Genomic DNA, 19,359 nt, shown 5'->3' on the forward strand with positions numbered 1-19,359 from the left:
AAGCACCCTGGGGAAATGCTGCTTTTTTTTCACCGAGCTTCAAAAACTTGATGTGATTCACATTGGTGGTATTTCTTTCTCTATCAGCCTCTCTACCATTTCTTCTGAGATTTGCCGATGATTAGAAGGTGACTTGCACTCCTAGTTTACATTTAAAAACAAATATATGTATCACGGGATGAGGGAATACTTGGCCGCAAAGCAGCACATATTTAGTTTTCACTGGGATTCGATACGATAATCACAGTGAAAGAAACCTTTGGTTTTTAATCAACTTGTAATCAGTTCCATTTGATTCACTCTTTAATCTAAATCAAACACATTTTAGTCAAACTTTTCGGATAGCATTAAAAATGTATAAATGTCTGATTTATTGTTCAGTCAGTCAGAAAATGATATTTGTAGCAATCCAGCCATGTCGAGTCACATGTTGTGTGCTCATTCGTTGTACAGATAAAGTCTGTACAGTAAAGGTAAACGTGTACGGAATTTAGTAAATGCACATCTCAGCAGTCTACCTGTCCAACAGCTACAAGGACAGAACAGCATGGCCACAAGCTGCTTGTGTGTGCTGACAGTGTTGGTGGAATTCAATTTCCTATCCGATCATGAGAGACACCTCAAAGAAAAAGTAAGAGAGGGGCCGTGAATGAGAAATCAGGGTTTGAGATGGATTCCCCAGAGAGAGGAATGCAGGAAAATGGATAGATGAAGTATGACAGGAGGTGGGAGGATAAAGAGAACGAGCAGAGGAAAAGAGGGGGAGAACAGACGAGAAATGAGGAGGGGCTGAACAGGATGGGGGTAATGCAGAGTTGAGGGAGGGAAAGACTGAGGCTGAGATGAAATGAGCCAATACAAATGAAAAGGTGAAAAGGCTGCTGTCGCTTCACAGTGACAATAAAAGAGGTAGATTGAAGGTGTGTGTGTGCATTCACACGTGAGGGTGCAAGGTTAAAAGGTTGGCGGAACCACCTCAAAATTGTTATTTTGCTTCATCTTTGGGTAAATGGGAAATACTTGTCAGTAATAACCCAGCATGGTGTGTGAGTGTGTATGTGTGTGTGTGTGTGTGTGTGTGTGTACATGCTCGTGTCTCTGTGTGTGAAAGAGATGGGAAATAATGGGAAATACTTGTCAGTGATGGCTCTGCATTAGAAGTGTTGGGTCCCCACAGATTGAAAAAATGAGCCCAGATGACAAAATCGCAGCAGGGAATTTAACCCCGTAACAGCTGGTCTACAACAGCAGAGACTGTAGGCCTACACAGCGAGGCTTCAAATAAACAGAAGAGATACACATTGACACTCTGGTGAGGCTCAACATTTCAGCTGTTTCTCGAGGATATTTCAAAGCCACTGAGTAATTGATCAGAGCTCTGATTTGAAGGTTAAATCCCCCACTATAGCTGTGTTGTAATTGTCGAGACACCGATGGGCACAACTACAACGGAAATGTTCAAGCTTATGACAAATTGTCAGTCCACCACTTTGGTCCAGATGGAAATATCTGAACAGCTATAAAATGGATTGGCACATCATTTTGGACTGACATCCGTCGTCCCCAGATGACAAATACCGCTGTCTTTGGTGATCCCTTGACCTTTCCTCTAGTGTCAACCTCAGGATGACGTTTGTGGCTTCGAATGAAATGTCTTGACAACTATTGGACGACGTGCCATGATATTTGGTGCACACATTCATGTTTGTACATCCCTTTGGGTGATCCTCTGATTTATTATCGAGCACCATCATCCGGTCAAAAACATTATTTGTTCAACACCTTTTAACCAACAAGATTGTACAACAGATGACTAAATTAGTCTTGTCCATAAGCTGTCATTTCTTTCTTTAATAAATGTAGCTGTGATAATAAGTATGCATTATGAATTACTTAACTTGATATCTTCTAATCCAGTCTTATTACCAGTTCTAAGTTAAAGAAAAGACGTCGATCCAAAATGCTGAGTGAGATTACCTCTACGGTATGATTCAGATGTAAATGAGGCCCACAGGCCGGTTGTCGTAAACAGGAAGAGGATCAGGGGATAAATAACCACGCATAGAGAGCAGGTTCAGCATTGATGTTTTACTAGAAAAAGAAACCAAATGGTAAGACATAAAACAAAGGAAGAAATAAAAAATGTTAAAGCCAGAATGTTGACAGCCAAGCAGTCTGCTTTTGCTGTCTACGCATGTGCTGGAGGTGGCAAAAAAATAAACAGAACAGTATGTACGGTTTATCCGCCTGGTGCGGTGATAGCTAGATCAGTGTTAACCGTCTCTTCACAAATGTATCCACTGTAGAAACGATTTTCAGTATTTCTCTTATGTTGGATTCCTGCAGTGCTGCTGAACTGATCCCCACGGCTGAGAGGAGGTGAATGGAAACCGTCTACCTAATTCTTATGAGCCATAAAGAGGGTTGTTGTTTGAGATACCTGTGGCTTTAAGGTATTCATTTCCATTTATGCTTTTGATTGTTGAGTTTGACTTGAATACATGCATACTGATGCGTGATGAGGTATGTGTGTGAGTTTAACAAAGAAGTTGGAATTTTTCCAATGTTTTTTTTATTTATTGTTAGATGTTAGAGGTTACGACGTAGAAGGTATGCAATGTTCAGAACAAAGAGCCGGAAGAAACTCAGATTGTCAGTTGGTGTCTTGAGTTCTCTATCCCAATATTTTGCAGTGAGTCAGGGCAGAAAATAAAGTAATTTGTCATTGCTGAGATGCACTTTGTACAGAGAGTTCTGTCTTACAATGGGACAGTGTGTGAGATAAAAGCCCGGAGAGGGTACGGGAAAGACAAAACAAGGGAAGGAACGAGGATGATTTGATGGGAGGCAGGACACTGGACAAATAGTAGAAAAAAACAAAGAGGACAAGGAAGTAAAGGAGAGGTGAGCAGGGCAGAAAACACAATATTTCAGTCCTACACACAGTATAGCTGTGTTATGAAACAATCTCTATGTAGGCATCACCACCAGGCTAAGTTGCATTACAAAAGTAAAACTGCACTGATGTATGATTAAAGATATATTTTTTCTTTTCCTAATTGATCCTCAGATATTAAAGCAATGTATATTCCCCCTCCCTTAGGCTGGCAGTTGGTGGATGCACCAAAACAGGCTGCCATATGCTATATAACAGATTTTAAACATTTTGTAGGCTTGAGTGCTCTTGCCAAGCATGATGGATCCAAGCATGTCCTCAAAATGTGCCAACCCTGCTCAGTTTGTACAAGTGTTGGATTTCAATTTGAAGCTGACTGAGAAGACAAATAACAAAAAAGCACTGAGGCGATATAAAATGCAACACAAATGCTACACTCGCCAAATGTCAGACAGCATTGTTTCCCTACATCTTGGTAATCGCAGTAGCCCGTCCTCTCTAGAGGCCTGCCTAAAAGTTCCAATGCTGAATACTGGCACCGACATGCTGTCTCAGGGGCTCACCAACAGAAGGTTTTGGGGGTAAAAACACTGTTAGACAATGAAAATCAGTGAATAACTACTGGTGAAACAGACAGACAGGCAAAAATAAAATGTCCCGAACCTCTCACGGTGCTGGAGTGATCTGAGCTGACCCTGTGTATGCAACAATGTGTGTACGTGCGATTCTACGTATGTGTCCGTGTGACTGCCAGATGGACATTCAATGTTGAGCAGGACACACAAAGTCTGTGGCATATTAATATTCTCAAGTTATCAAAAAAACAGCCATATAACAGAATGTATGCCATGGCCTCTGACAATCTGTGATCAATGTTTTCTATAGCTCTCTATAGACGTATAGATATATATTTATTTGTATTATATATAATATGTAGATTTATAAAAAAAGATTTGATCTTAATTACAAGTAGTGGCATTTTCTTTTATATTCATTATTGCAATGAATTGTTATCTAAGATGATTAAAAAAGACAGTTGAGTTCTGTTTTGCTACGCAGTTATTTACAACAGTTTTAAAAAGCAAGCTTTCTGATATGGTACCTTTCCCCGGCGACTGAAAAAGACTGAGGATCTCAAATGACAACCAAACTGCCCATTAGAGTCATTACCTTTAGAGAAATTGAAAATTATACCTATAGTTCAAGTCAAATGAAGCGCACCCACCATAGACTAGTGGTTCTCAACCTTATTACACCCCTTGAAACAAATGGTTTATACTCTAATAACCCCACTGCTGGGAAACGTTAAAAGAATGATGATCTTTGATTCGCCTTTTCTGTTGCTCGGCCATCTGGGTTTAATATCCAAGAGGACACGGAGGCAGAAATTAGTTTCCACAATTAAAAGGTTGTAGACATCACATTCATTCTCATTTCCTCCACCATTCCTTTCTTCACCAAGGTCCATAGCATTCAGGTTGAGAAGCACTTTGTTGGGTAACCATTTGAGATCTGCCCACATCTTTAATTTTTTCTTTCCATCACTGAATATACAGTTTAAACTTCGCCTATGCCGCTCAGCAAAAAGTAATCATCAATTTGCTATCTAGGATTTCTACTGTCATGACGATGCTGTTGATGAAGGACTTAGTTAATTACTACTGTTTATTTTTTTCTTTTACAAACCCCTGTGAATTCTGTGACCGAGATCAGTCACACGTGTGTGTTTCGAGGTTACTTCTGTTCTATATATCGGCTGATTATCTCGCTGGTTTTGGGAGCGAGAAATCATTCTATATGCGAAGTAAGAAAGCATTTCATTCAATTTGGACAGTTCATGGCAAAGTAGCGAATTTGCACAGTCCGAACGTTCAAGCTTACAGTTTTCTGGTCTTCTAAGGGTGATAATACCTGGCACTCTCTGCAGGCAAGTTAAGATGACAATGACCATGATGATGATGATGATGAAAACAATGTTTGTAGTCTTAGTAAGGCGTTGTCAAGGAGTGCGGCGCGTTGGCCAACACTGTCCAACGAAGACAGAGCAGGAACAGAGTTGTTTGGTTGTCTTTCTTTTTTTTTTACGATCAGCTGCGCTCATCATCTTTATCACTATCATCATCATGATCAGTTTTGCGGTCATGTTCACAGCTCATAGTTCATTTCACGCAAGTCCGCGCTGGCTCTCCTGTCGGTTTCTCGATATCAGGATGGTGTCCTCCCAAAAAAACAATAAAATGAATGCTGCAGGCAAGTGTGACAGTCAGAGTTGTCCTTTGTTCTTTTCGCCACTGTTCACTCCATAGTTGTTTTTCACTTATCTCTTGTAAAATAAGTCAATGGCAGCAGGAAAGTGAAATGATGAGGCGCAGTGTGTGTTTGTGTACTCAAGTGTGTAACAATGTGAGTATTTGTATTTGAGTATCTGTAATTATATATGTGTGTGTGTGTGTGTTATGCATGAAAATGGTAAGTGTGTGCATGTGGGTTTGTGTGTGTCCTTGTCGGAGTCTGTATGTTTGAGTGTCGTTAAGGCACGGAAGGTGTTTTTGGTTTTCAGGGCAGTCCGGAGGAGACCACTGCAAGGCCAGGGTGTCGGAGGGAGGCGTGGCCAGAATGCACGGCTTTGGGGCAGTCCGGCGTCAGGACACGCCCATTCTCCCCCACACTTCCTGTGATGGACAGACGGGCCTTGTTCCGCATGGCTTCAGAAAAAGACAGCTACATGAGGAGAGCAGAGGTGGAGGTGTGGACGGAGAAGGGAATAGAGATGGCAGAGTGGAGATTTAGTTTGGAATAAAAATCATGTCATTGTCATATGCAAAGATTACGGTATTGTAACACTCGTTCTATGAACACAGGCTGTACCCTCGTCTGGACTCTAGAGGTAATACTCTCCTCCAATCACGAGCCGTGTTAGCCCAGAAAAAATTTGTATAAGCTTAGCCGGCCAATCAGGACTTGCCTACCTAAATACGTGTGAACAGCACCCTATACAGTACAAGGCTGCTCAACATCCTACACCCTCTTCAGTGAGCAGTGTACTACACTGATCCTGACTGACTATAGGTTAGTCTCCGCAGCCCACCGACTTCTTTGTAACCTTGTCTGCCACAGCGGAGAAGTAGGAGTAGGGAGCCCAAGCAAACCCAGATACTATGTAGCTGAACTAGGTAGAGCCATTGGATCCTGCAGGGGTCAAAAACAAAAACACTAGACACCCTGCACACCACATTACCTGGATCATCAAAGAGCACTGGGACATGTAGGTGTATGATGCCCAGAGTTGGGTCAGGTGCAACACAACCGACAAACATTCACCCCTTTCACCGGTCCTGTGTCGTTTCAACAAGGACAGACCCTGAAAAGGAGCCCGACATCTCCAAGGGATAGAATCGTATGAGCGGGCAAGGCGCTATCAACGACTCTGTTGTACATATGTTCTCAACACTCACCACACCGAACAAGACTGCCAACACTGTGTGTAGAGTGTGTGTGGGCCACAGTGGGAGGATCTCTTCCTGCCTGACTATAGGCTTGGGAGATGCACTTACAAAGCTTATCCCGCAAGACCTTTCTTGGCTAGGGCTTTACTGGCCACACCATTCCTGAAGCACATAAACAGCTGTTCAGTGTGTCTGATGGGGGCCATGCATTCAACATAACATGGCAACGCACGTACTTGGCAAAGCAGTAACTTTGCCTTCCTGTCCCTCACATGGGGTGGAAGACAAAAGGCATACATACAGGCAGTGGGCAAATCAGTTTTCTGATGAGAAAAGGATGTCAAGCGGCAACGTGGGCTGCCTTATATACTGTGGGTACACACGTTTTTGAGTCGGCACGTCCTGATTGGCCAGCTACACTTGTGCAAATTTTCAGTTGGCAAACTTGTGTTTGTGATTGGAGGAGAGTATAACCATACAAGTCCAGTAGAGGGTGGAGTGAGTTCATTAACTGTGCAGCAACAAACTTTCATAAAGACAGAAATTTCTATAAAAACACATGCACAAAGAACGCTTACATGCATGTGTCTGTACAGTATACCCACTTAACACACAAGTACACAAACAGAAAGGTGTGAGGGTGCAATCACACACATAGTCAAAACAGAACTGTGGAAGTTTTGCTATTTGCATTCCAGTCTATTTTTTGTTGCTGTAAGACTCACATTATAAGCTTACTAATGCGGAAACAATCAAATAATCGATTAGTCCGTGTCAAATTAATTGCCAACAGTTCTGAAAATCGATTAATTAGTAAAGTCATTTTTAAAGCAAAAAATGCCAAGCAGTTGGTGGCTCCAGCTTTTTCAAATGTCACATTTTACTATTACTGCCTGGTTAAGAAGTAAGAAACTCATTTACTAGAGACTTACAGAACATTTCTATGGAATAACTCACCCACAAACAATATAAATTGTACATAATATTCACCTCCCTCGGCTCTCTATGCTCACAGAGAAAGTCTCCATCAAATGGCGTTACAGAGAGCGGAGTGCCCGAAAAATTATAGGTTATAAAACGTCCAAAATTCTTTCTGAAAATTCCTGTGCAGCATTATCAAAGTATTCGTGGGCTTGTGGAATTGCAAACATCACTATTTTTGCAAAATTTGCTAAACAAAGCATTTCCCGTGAAGGAATGCGTTGTGCACAAATGCACAATTTTAAAGAAAAAACATTTCTGGGACCATAAAGGTGAGTGCTATATACAATTTATATTTATTTTGGGTGAACTATTCCTCTCAGTTTTTCTGATCAGAATTCACCATCAGCTGCTTGAAATAGCATTTTCAGATGTGCTGGGTGCACTTAATTGTTGTTCATCAAAGTTTGAACGAGAATTCTCACTGTTCAAACAAACTGAACTACAGGCAGAACTGCCTGTGACTGTATGTGTGAGTGCACCACCAACTACACATTCAAATGTCACAGTGCAAGTAAATGCAAACGCAGGCACACTCAACAAACATGTACATAGACGAGTGGATTTGGGTTGTAGACATCTGCATTTCAAAGGTGACCATGCATTTCTGGGTTTCTGTAAACTGAAAAATTCGGGTGAGGATTTTCAAAGGATTTAGAAGGTGAGGACTTTGGAAAAAGACAAAAGGAAAACATGAAGGAGTGATTTTTCCTTTAAGGTTTCAGATTCATAGAGAGGGAGTGACTGACTATACTGCTCAGAGAAGGGCGTCACTTCACACAGACAGGCTACTCTGTGATGTTTCACTGTCATATCTTATATCTTATATATATATATATATATATATATATATATATATATATCTGCATTTTTTGAGAACATGTAATGAGTAAAATGGGTGTTGCTTGAGCTCTGATTGGGACGCTTCTTGTTAGAGGACAGAACAGTGCAGTTAACTCTGCAGCTGAAGACAGCCAACTGTGTTTGGTAATACATCGCCAGAAACAGAGACAAACGTTTGCCCTCCTCTTCTTTTAATCAGTGTTGCCATGCTGATGTAGTGCTCAATTAAAAACCAAAGAGAAAACATGTAATAGACTACTCTAAAGGAGCATCTAAGAAAATATTTAACGAGCCTTCATATATTTAGTCCTAAACAGTCCACTCTCAAGATGGTTTATCTGTGGTAAACCTCGTACTTTATTTGAACTTGGCATGGCTACCTGTAGACAGATAATAACCAATATTTAGTGTACCACATTTAGCTGTCATTATTTCCGTTAAATGGGTATTGATCTGCTCAAGATGATAATCAAATATGACCTTATAATGCCTCTTAAGGTTTGCTAAGCAGATCGTTAAGATTGAGGTCCAGTATTTCCTATTGTTTCAGTTAATGGCTCTCTTACATCAATAAACATGAGTCATGTTTTTACAACTGCGTCACTGAGTAGCCGTTCTCTATGAAGTGTTTGCTTCATCAATTATTCCTCTGCATTAACACTAAGTAACTGGGCTGTTTGGAGGTTGTCAGGGCTGGAATAAGTCAGAGTCTCTGTTTGAACCATCTACGACAGGGGTGCACAACTCCAGTTTATGGACCACGCATTAAAGGTACAGTGGGACACACTGCCGACTACTAGCCACCAGAACTAGGGAAACATCAGTTCAGTAATTAAACGGTGGCAATTGTGCACTGATGGACCTTGCACCTTGTTTTGCTGTTTGTAAACTAGATTCCCATGTATACACTTGATATTTCTAGTCATGGTCTGATAGATCTATGAGTCCATCTCCGGTAATCAAAATAACACCACTGCATCTATTCTAATGAGCTCCTAGAAGTCTGGATTAGAAAATAGTTTCCCCATAAGGGATTGGTTTCTAATTAGTATATTAGATAGGATTCAGGGATTTAGAATTTAAAGAATGTAATACCACTAAATCAAATGATGGCTGCAGGTTGACTATCATCTATGGACAAAAATGAAAACCAATTAAAAACTGCTGCTGAGGATTTCATTTGTTACCATAATAACAAAGATTTACCTGATTATACATGTTACCTGAATGGACACGATTAGATCAGTATTTAAAGGGAATGTTTGAAACTTTGCTCAAGCTGTCAAAAGTGCAGTCTTATCCTAAATTGGTTTGAATTGCCTCAGTGCCAAGTGGCTTTAAAAGGCTCTTTACAAACAAGGTTTTTCACGCAAGCTCATGCCCAAATGTCTTTCTGACATTACAGGGGTCCTACTAATCTAGTTACCAAAATTACGGCAGACATCCACTGACATAAAAACAACTTAATGGTGTTGTTGAAGTCCTGAAATATCTATCACATTACGGCTGAAAAAGTTTTATTCAGACCCAAATTAGTGATAGTTGACGCCAACACGTTAGCTAATTATTTTGTAGCTAGAAGCAAAACTAAATTTAATGAGGAACACCACAGTAACAGTGCTCTCAGGGTAGTGAAGTGTCAATGTAGACTATTGCTACAAACTTAAAATAGTTTAAGATTTTACTTGCTGTAGTTTCATCTTCTTTTGTGAGGATTTCCTGCTTTTCTTGACTTATGTGATAGTACAATGAATATAACTGTTCATTAATTAATTAATACTTAATTGGGATATTATTTGGTAGATTAATCGATGAAGAAAATAATTGTTAGTTGCAGCGCTATACAGTATACAAAAATGTACTTAGCACAGCTCTAGTCCCTGAGGATGGAGTTGTGCATCCCTTCGCTGTCATTATTTCGTTAACTATTAGCTAAAATTACAATGCAGGTGCCTAATCATGTCATGAGCCAAGAGCATCAATGTCATCATCATCATCATCTGCAGCCAAAGACGATGGAACCAAATCTGTAGTCACACAAATCTAACCCCAATCTAGCCAGGGGTGAAATGCTGTAGAATGAAAAATTAAAAAAATGTAACAAATCAAATTTAAACCCAAAAATCTAAGAAATATTAGGTCAATAAAGAAACAAAACAGCCAAAAACTTTCACGAAACATAAAAAGCTACATTGGTTCCACAATGCTTGACCACATCCTCATCACCACATGAAGAACAACACGGTTGCGTGGGGCTGCTGCGTCAGCCTCTACATTGACAATACAATAATCTACAGCACCACCACCATGATCAACACCACCATAACCCCACCTATATGGGAGCCTCTAAATCCTACCCCTATATCTTGACCCCCTCGGAGCCGTACACGTTGTACCCCTCCCTATAAGTGGCTAGATTCTGGGTGCTGGGGGAGGGGCTGGGGCAGTGGGGGGGGCTAAGGTCCACCTTCATGCGCTTGGCTTCGGCCCGTGACTTGTAGCAGAACTCGACCAGGGCCACCAGCATGGCCAGGCCCAGGCCGCCCACAAGGATGTAGAAGACCCCCGCCACGTTGGACAGGCTGAGAGCCTGGGATGACTTGTCCTGGAGAGAGGCAGTAGGATGAGGTTTGGGGAAGAGTGGTGTGACGGGGAAAAGAAAAGGAAGGGTTGAGGTAAAGGAGGCATAAGAGGGATGGAGTTAAAGGAAAAAAAGAAGGGAAAAAGGATGAAAAATGAAAAACAAAAGGGAGCGAAGGAGCAGAGTGGGACGATGATGGAGGATGTTGAGGTAGGTGTGTGAAAAAGACAATATGTGATTAAGGAGAGGAGATAGGCAAAAGGGACAAGAGGTGTAAGGAAAATTTGAGAGATGGGAGAAGAGGATAATAATGGAAGTAAGAAAGCAGGAGAGGGAAGTGAATAGGGGGCGAGCGTATGGGAAAAGAGGTGGGGGAAAAGCAGAGAGAAACAGTAGATACAGTTGGTTAGACACAGAAATGGAGATTGTCACAGAAAAAAAGCAATGTTTAGTGTTATACGTTTGCAAATGTACTATTGTATGCCACTGAAATTACATTTGTTATCACTTAATTATGAGTTATCATACAACTACATTCTACTTTTCTACAATTATTACGACTATCACCACAACATACTACATACTACACATCTGTAACAGTCATTATAACTACAGAACATTTCTACAACTGCAGCATGGTAACATGATATCAAAACAGCTTGAATAAACATTTAAATCAGGTCAAGAAGAGCAGGCTTTAATCTGAGCGCTGATGATTTTCACTGCAGTTTTAATAGAATGGAAATGCTCCAATAGTCTAAACATCTACAGTAGAGCAGCTCATACTCTATAGGGAGCAACACTATATGTTACAGGTCCATACTTTTCTACTCATTTTGTAGGAATCCTCTTGAACAAACTACATCATTTGAGTCTAAATACTTTTTTTAAAATGGAGTTTGGTGGTGAATTTACTTAAAGTTAAGGTTGTGTTGAGCATAGATGCAGTTGTTGATTTCCAGACTAAAGAACTGCTCCACTTAAACCCATTTCTTTGTTAATTCAGTATTAATATATACTATGTTAAATTGATAATACAATTGAATGCTTGTCTGTTAACAAAATCCATATGAAGTGAACTGCTGTGCACTGAAGTCTTTATACCAGATTTTATCTAAAAAATATGGACCTGTAAAATGAAGCATGACCAGACGTTACTCCAAGAAATAAATAGATTTCCTGATTAAAGCTTAAACATTGAGGCAAAAGCCTATAGTTGCTAAGTTGTTAATGCGAAAAGTAATCTAATGTATCTACTAATACAAATTCATAATCTAACTAATATTCTCATCTGGAAAAATGCGCTAGTGTGTGAGATTTAAAAAAAACATGCAAGTGAAAATTGGCTGATTATAATCAAAATTGACATTGCATTGCTAATGCTAACTGTAATGAAGATGGGACTGCCACAGATTGCTACAGAAACTGAACACAAATTTGAGTTATTCTGATGCATATTTAGGTAAATGTGGTTCAGCATTAAAGTAGAGGTATAGGAAAATGTTGCAGGGAATCACTAAATGGACAGTGAAGTCTACTGTGGAGCACATTTAAGATATATTTCAGGCTGACTGAAAATATTGACTATTACTAAAACAGTAGTTGCAGTAATCTGGAGCGTATTCAGGATGAGAGTTTCAGGCTAGCGTTCTGAGGGCCGCAGCAGCGTGAGACTGACCTTACTTCCAGAGTCCTTGGGTCCACACTCTCCCTTGTCATACCACCATTTGTTTTTCAGTTTGTCTAAGACTCCTGCTTCGCTCAGTTTCAAAACTGCAAGGTTTACCGGGGTTCTTCGCGTGTAAAAATAACATAAATAACATCATAGGTCATGTTATTTTATGTTATTAGGATATTTCACATTTGCATTGCACAGCTCAGTTACACAGAAAAGTACTTGTTCACATCAAGTGACCTAGGATGGATCCCACTGAGTACATGTGTGTATGCTCGTTGAGGAGGGGCTGGGGGGAGCGAGGAGCTAAGGCGAGCTACAGACATATGAGTGGGACCCACCTTTGTCACTTCAGGTAACACACCCATGCTGCCCCAGCTGATCCTACACTAAGCCAGAGGCAAGTACTGTTAAGTCAGGGCTATTGGCATCAGGCTAGCACTGTGCTACAACTGGGAGAGAGAGAGCTCCATCGAGGCCGGTTTGAATGTGTAGCTGATTTCATAAACTCTACAGACGAGGCAACAGGAAACTCCGATCTTGTTACAGATATAATCTTTTCTTGTTGCACTCATATGGCACTTTGCATCCCGAGCACATATTTTCACTGAAAGGCAACTGTCAGGTGGTTCAGTCTGTCTGGCTGTCATTCGGTGCACAACTTTGTTCCAGACTGAAATATCTTTACAATTTATAGATCGATTGGCATGAAATTTTGAACAGAGGGCACTTTAGTAGTGACTTTAGTAGTCATCTGACTTTTTCATTTAGTGCCACCAGCAGGTCAAAGTTTAAACTTATCCAATATAAAAATCTCAACATCTACAAAATGAATTGGCACTGAAACTTTATCCTTTGATTGCATTCTGCTGCTATCAATTATTCATCCTCCCCTCTGCCTCAAGTCAACCTGAGCTCAAAAGAGCTACTCTCTCTTAGGTCTCGTTTTCCCATTAGACGTTTTAAAACCTGTTTTATCTGCCATGTATCTTCTCAGCCTCTCTCTGTCCTTCTTGCAATTTGATTCTCACTCAAGTCTCCTTCTTCTCTCTCCTCTCCCCAGAGCTGCCACTGGGGTGCGAATATTCCTGTCTTGATAGTAATTGTCTTCATTTCTCCACCTTCACACTCTGTCCTTTCAGACGGGCATTACCAGATCGGTGCCAAACACATTTGAAAATGGTTATTATCATGACGTGTGCTTGATTTAACTTGGCACGCACTCACCGGCAAATGGGACAAATTTCACTGCATGTTACTGAAAATTAACACATTTTTGATGATTCAACACGCAATTATATTACATTGATCTTTTAAAAAAGAATGTTGGTTCACTCGAATGCTTTTATTCTTTTTTTAGGGTTTTTCTTTTTCTCTGTCTCAACAAGCTCAAGTGTTGTACCTCTGTCACTGCGTCTGAACCTTTTGTATAAAAAGGCACACCTCACTGACAGGAGATGCAACATTGTGCCTATTTTTGAAGCTGCAGGGTTGTCCCAGGGAGATTTTAGGGTGTCACTTTTGCCCTCCCTCTTTGCTGCTTGACTCTTGCCAGGGCAGATGCATGCATTACACTCACGGAACAGGGGCTGCCGCCAGCTAGCCGGCGAGCGGCCCCTGTCCCCCTAGTGGTGGTGTGGTCAGACAGAGAGGGCTAACCTTGGAATCCCCTCCCCCGCTGCCACATTCTCCTTTGTCATACCACCACTTGTTTTTCAATTTGTCCAACAGGCCCTGCTCGTTGAGCTTTAGCACGGCCAGGTTGACCGCATTTCTTTAAGTAAAAAAGGAGGGACAGATAAGATAGTTTGGTCAGAGGTTGGAGGGACAGACAGACAAGATGGACGTGGATCACAGCCAGGAGGAAAAAAGGGAGGGAAAAGAGAAGGAGAGGGAGCAGAGTGGGGTGGGGGGTGGGGGGGAGAAATTAGAGGGGTTCAGGGGACAAAGGTGGGTTAGTGGGGAAGGATGCACCCCAGGCAACGTCTTTCTCTTTGACTCTGTCTAATTAAGATACTTCCTAAAATGGTTTTGTTTGAGCTTTCATGTCATTATTGGCTCTCTTGTACAGGATGCTGCACTAACACAGGATGTTCCGCAGTGACTGTGAGATTGTAATATTAAGTGTGTTAACCAGCTCTCTGCAGCCTGCTGATGGTGCTCTTGTCCCCTCCTGATGCTCTCCTGCCTTACTGCTACTCTCAATCTGTGGTTTTGTATGTTTGTGTGTGTGTGTGTGTGCGTGACTCCAGTTTCATACAGCACCCCTGAAGGGATTGACCTCCAAACAAAATCAGGGGACACAGAGATAAATATCAGGAATTTCATGCATTCCTGATATTGCATTTCATGCTTTTTCATGTGTGTGCACATGTATCCGTGTAAGCTCTTTATATTAATGCACCGCCTTTGATAAGACAGACAACCCAACGGCAGTCTTATGAGATATAAAGAACCAGAATGTTTAATTTGCTCCAACTCTTACCAATTCACTATTTCTGCAAATGTCTCTCCATTGCCTCAATACGTGTCTGCTCCCTTACTGCGATGTCCAGAAAAGTGTTTATAAAACACGGCTGCAGGGGCTGAATGATTTTGTCAGCTTATTCCCTGCATGCCCTTTGTAAATACATTTTGGCCCGTCTCTCCTGCTTCGCTACATCTTTGTTTTTAACAGCTACCCTTAAAATACTTTGTTCCTCTTGCTACAACCCTCTGTTGTCCACTCTTTTGTTTGTGCGATGCTGTAATCAGCCGTGAAAATCTATACAACAAAGGTCACTGCAGTCGCTGTCTGCTTGTTTGTTAGCCTGCCTCTTTGTCTGTACACGTCTATCTGGAAGTCCTATCTCATCACAGAGTGTGTCAGTAGACTGCAGGTAGGAGCTGGCTTGTGACTGAAAGGTTGTCAGTTCAGGACAAATTAGGAAAGTCAGAGTAAAACACCGGCCTTCTATGGGTTCACCTCTCTTAGTAAAGATATTTAAGAGATTCAGAAAGAGAGAGTGTTCTCTGGGGCGATCTAATCTACAAACCATGACTGATCTCATCAACGTAAGAGGTATGGATGAAAACATTTCAAACATATCTTTTTTCAGTGACATAACAATCATATCAAAAGCAGCTATACTTCAGAAAAACATACAGTCCTAACATCCATTTCAATCATCAGAGTATTCAATCTCCTCATCAACATCAAGTCAAATTAACGCTGTGATTAGTGCACTGAGAGGAGAGGCAGGCTCACCTGACATGCACACTTTCCTGCCTCGTGTGCACCTGTTAGATCAGGTTTCCGCTGATTGAGAGAAGCCAGAGACAACCGTGGATAGTTCCAGAAATGTGTTCTGATGGGGGCTTAAAAAAAGGGACCTATCCACCCGCTGTCTGTCACTTTTCCCTCATAAACGGAAAAAACCTTTGTGTAAATAACAAGGAATAAACTACAGTGACTGGGGTTTAGTGGAACTTGTTTGCACCGCACACAGGGGAAAGTTACAGGACAGGATGTGAGGCTGATGTGCTGTTTTGATTTGCCTTTCATAAGGCAAATCTGAAATGCTGACAGAGAGAGATGGAGGTAGAGAAGAGAGAGCAAGTGGTCCGGCTTTGTTGAATTTAGTCAATTATTTTCCCTGGGCAGTCACTTGTAACATCGTAAAGATAAAGTCTCACTATACTGCTGTCACAGTCACCTGAAAAATTAATTATTTGCACTGAGAGAATACCTCAGTTAAACCTACTGGGACTGTTACTGTAGGCTCAAGTTAACAAGCCTGGATAAACAAGTATCTGCTGAGGGAAAATCTAAACAAAAGGACCAACTTTAGAACTTAAACTCAATCACTTTCTCATCATTTCCTCCAGCATATGGTCTCTTTTTAAAAATAAACTACTGATTTCTTTCTGATCTGGGTTTATTTTGGTGTTGTCCAATTACCATTAATATGTTCTTTATTTAGTTTGTGTAAAATTGAAGAACTATTTTCTTTTCTCTCATTTGTGACTCAGTATTTTTGATGTGGGATCCTGTATTATGTTTAGTTTCTAGTCCCCCCATTGGCCAGGCCCCTCTACTTCCTGTTTTTCACTTTTTGTCTCCTGTTCTTCTATAAATTCCCCCTCAAGGCTTTGGATGTAGCGGCAGCAGTCTGAGGTTCTGCCCCTCCTTGCAGTCATTTTGAGTGAATAAATCTCTCCTATAATAATCATAATCATCATCACCATCATCATTATCATCACCATCATGACTACCATCACTGAGGATGAAAGGAACGAATGGATGAGACGGCAGACAAATGGACAAAGTTACCTGTAAGGTGGCCCTGTGGAGAAACAGAGTGGTTAAAAGAGGAAAGAAAGATGGGATGTGACCATACAGGGATGGATGAATGACAGTGACAGAGGACACAGAAATGGAGCTAAAAGGCCCTAAATGAACAGAGTGGTAGCAGAAAAAAAGTGAGGACAAGCACGGACGAATGGAAAAAAAAATGTAAGAAGATGTCAAAAAAATCAGGGAATTAAACAAACAGGAGAGGATGAAACACGTAATCTGCATATTTAACATACTTTGTCATATTTATATCGCTGCTGCTGGGTGAGAATCTATAACTGCTTCTTTGCTTTTGGAGTTTATAATGATAAGGAATACATAAATTGGACTGGTGCCAAAATCGTTACAGGGAATTTAGTACTCGTGAGAAACAATCAATATCCAAATACTGGTCAACTGTAACTCAATTCTTCATTTGTTGAGGGCGATTTTCACCTGACAGCAGTGACAGGTTAATCTAGGTGAAGTGTAAAAGGCACAGCAGGGTAGGTGGAATATCGCAGCAATAGGACAGTATCAGCTTTGTTACTGTCTCCTATTGTTACACTATTCCACCCACCTTAACTGTGAGCCTTTCGGCGTAGCAATCCCATATCCTTTGGAGTCCAGGTTCCCCCCGACTTTCATGGTGTCACAAGGCTTGCGCTGCTCCGTGTACTCGTTCATGGTGGACTCCAAGAGGAAAGCGTATTTCCCCTTGGATTTGCGGACCCTCGCCACGCCCTCCATTGTGGTTTTGGTGAAGACGGTCGGTTCGGCAGACTTCATATATGACCACATCTTCTCGTATACGGCTATTTTGGATCTCTGTGGTGTGGAGGAGGGGGAAGAGGAGAGAGCAGATGTTAATTAGGAATGAGTGGGCATCTTTTTGCTAACATACGAGGCCAGATTGTCTCACAGATGATAGTTTTCATAGTCCAGTGAGGAGAAGACTGCCAAGGGAAGAGAGTCCATCTAGGCCATACCGCTCATGGCCATATGGTCCAGACCTTGGTAATAATTTCCTGAAAAACCCACTGTCTCTCTGTATCTGAATGATTTGACTTGAAACCGACTAAGAGACTAAATGCCCCTACTCTGCCTCTGATTGGCTCTGACCCTGATATTTTCAAACTAACCCAACCATCTCACTTCCCATGAATCTAACTCTAACTGTTGTCATTGACCAGACAGCCTATAAGTAAAAAGTTAAGTTAAAGTAAAGTTATTGCTAAGGTTGTGAACATGTGCTGTGTGAAGTGACTGCAGAAGGCAGTGCGCTCTATTCGCCTGACAGCATGTTGTGTTCACTGCAAGGATCGTACTTGATGATGCACAGTATTAGAAGATATCACCAAGACTCTGTCTTCAAGTGACCGTGTGTAACAGGATTCAGTTTGACAAAATGAGAACATCACTGAATGCTGAAGTAATCCTACAAACAGGTTTTGCCTGTGTAGCCAAGAAGCTTATTCCTCTGTGCCATAGAGTTCAATTGTTGTCCAAAAACTAGAAAAACACATTAGCTTCAATGGGTATCATGTTCCTTCATCACCATGAACATGGTAACTGTAGTTTATTTTGAGTCAATCTTATACACGGCGCTGTAGCTGTAAATACTCAATAGCCAAATGTGTATTAATCCACCACTGAAAATAGTCCCAGACAAATTAACAATTTACCTCTGATTAGAAACTGTTTGCTAAAAACTACAGTGCCCAGCAGTATGAGTAGATTATTTAGCCCTTTGATATGGCCTGTTTTAAAGGCTTTGTGTCTTCAACAGGGATGAATGGGCTTGGATTTGAGAGACACACAAACAGGGTAGGGAACATTTAAAAGTACTGAGAAACAAACTAACACCTTGTTGGCTTCTCAAAGAATTTGTGGTCCCTCAGAAAAATAGTGAACGTCAGCCTTACCATTTAAGAATGCCGTCTTATTGTTGACATGTCCGTGCTCTGTGTCCACCTATGGGTGTCCATTCACACCAAACTGATGCCCAAAGTGTCAGATGTTTCTCTCACATGCCATGCTTACTGAGACAAAAAGGATGAATCTGAGTAGTACTACAATGCTACTGAACACAATACCATTCATTTGTGTTAATGTATTAGGGAGAAGTGCTTTTTTTTGCTTCGACAATCTAAACAACATACTTCTGAGATTGAACTCGTACAAAGTGTATTATTAGTCTATATGCTTTTACTGCATTTCATTTATTGCTCCAGTGTCTTATGATGTGGAGCAAACAGCTGAGGCTGATTTTCCCTCTTACAGTTCTTGAATACAATTACACTTCTGATGGAGGGCTCTGTCTTCCATCTTCCATTTTGATCCTCTGGCACATAATGACATTTAGAACCACATTTGAAATGTAACACTGCATCTCCATTGGCAAGTCAAGCATCAGTCTTACTTTAAATGAGTTTATGACTGGATTAGTGGCATACTGATCTGGTTGTGCCGTTAGGAAATTCAGAGGACTAGTGTCAGAGGACATTGGTCCGGTATGATGCAATAGATTGTATTGTGTGTATACCATATATATTTATATGTGTGTGTGTACGTGTGAGTGTGCAGTTCTGTGCACCAGTCTATATGTGTACGTGGGAATTT

At 41.1% G+C, this 19,359-nt stretch overlaps 1 protein-coding gene across 5 annotated transcripts in view; it reads right to left on the bottom strand.

Moving 5' to 3' along the window:
* Positions 1-4,236: 4,236 nt before the first annotated feature.
* Positions 4,237-19,359, bottom strand: part of gria4a (glutamate receptor, ionotropic, AMPA 4a) — an 86,458-nt gene continuing 71,335 nt past the window's right edge. The window contains exons 15-18 of one of the 5 annotated variants that reach the window (XM_031861114.1): positions 17,318-17,565; positions 12,426-12,540; positions 10,634-10,771; positions 4,237-5,617 (exon numbers count right to left, since the gene is read on the bottom strand). In XM_031861114.1, the coding sequence (XP_031716974.1) occupies positions 5,453-5,617; positions 10,634-10,771; positions 12,426-12,540; positions 17,318-17,565 (666 nt within the window). In that variant the 3' untranslated portion in view covers positions 4,237-5,452. Of the gene's footprint in view, positions 5,618-10,498; positions 10,772-12,425; positions 12,541-14,081; positions 14,197-17,317; positions 17,566-19,359 lie in introns of all 5 variants that reach the window. The other 4 variants (XM_031861113.1, XM_031861117.1, XM_031861115.1 and 1 more) reach the window with 4 other exon arrangements.

Source organism: Anarrhichthys ocellatus, unplaced genomic scaffold, assembly GCF_004355925.1.
Source record: "Anarrhichthys ocellatus isolate YVR2014 unplaced genomic scaffold, GSC_Weel_1.0 scaffold24, whole genome shotgun sequence".
In the NCBI taxonomy this organism is placed as follows: Eukaryota; Metazoa; Chordata; class Actinopteri; order Perciformes; family Anarhichadidae; genus Anarrhichthys; species Anarrhichthys ocellatus.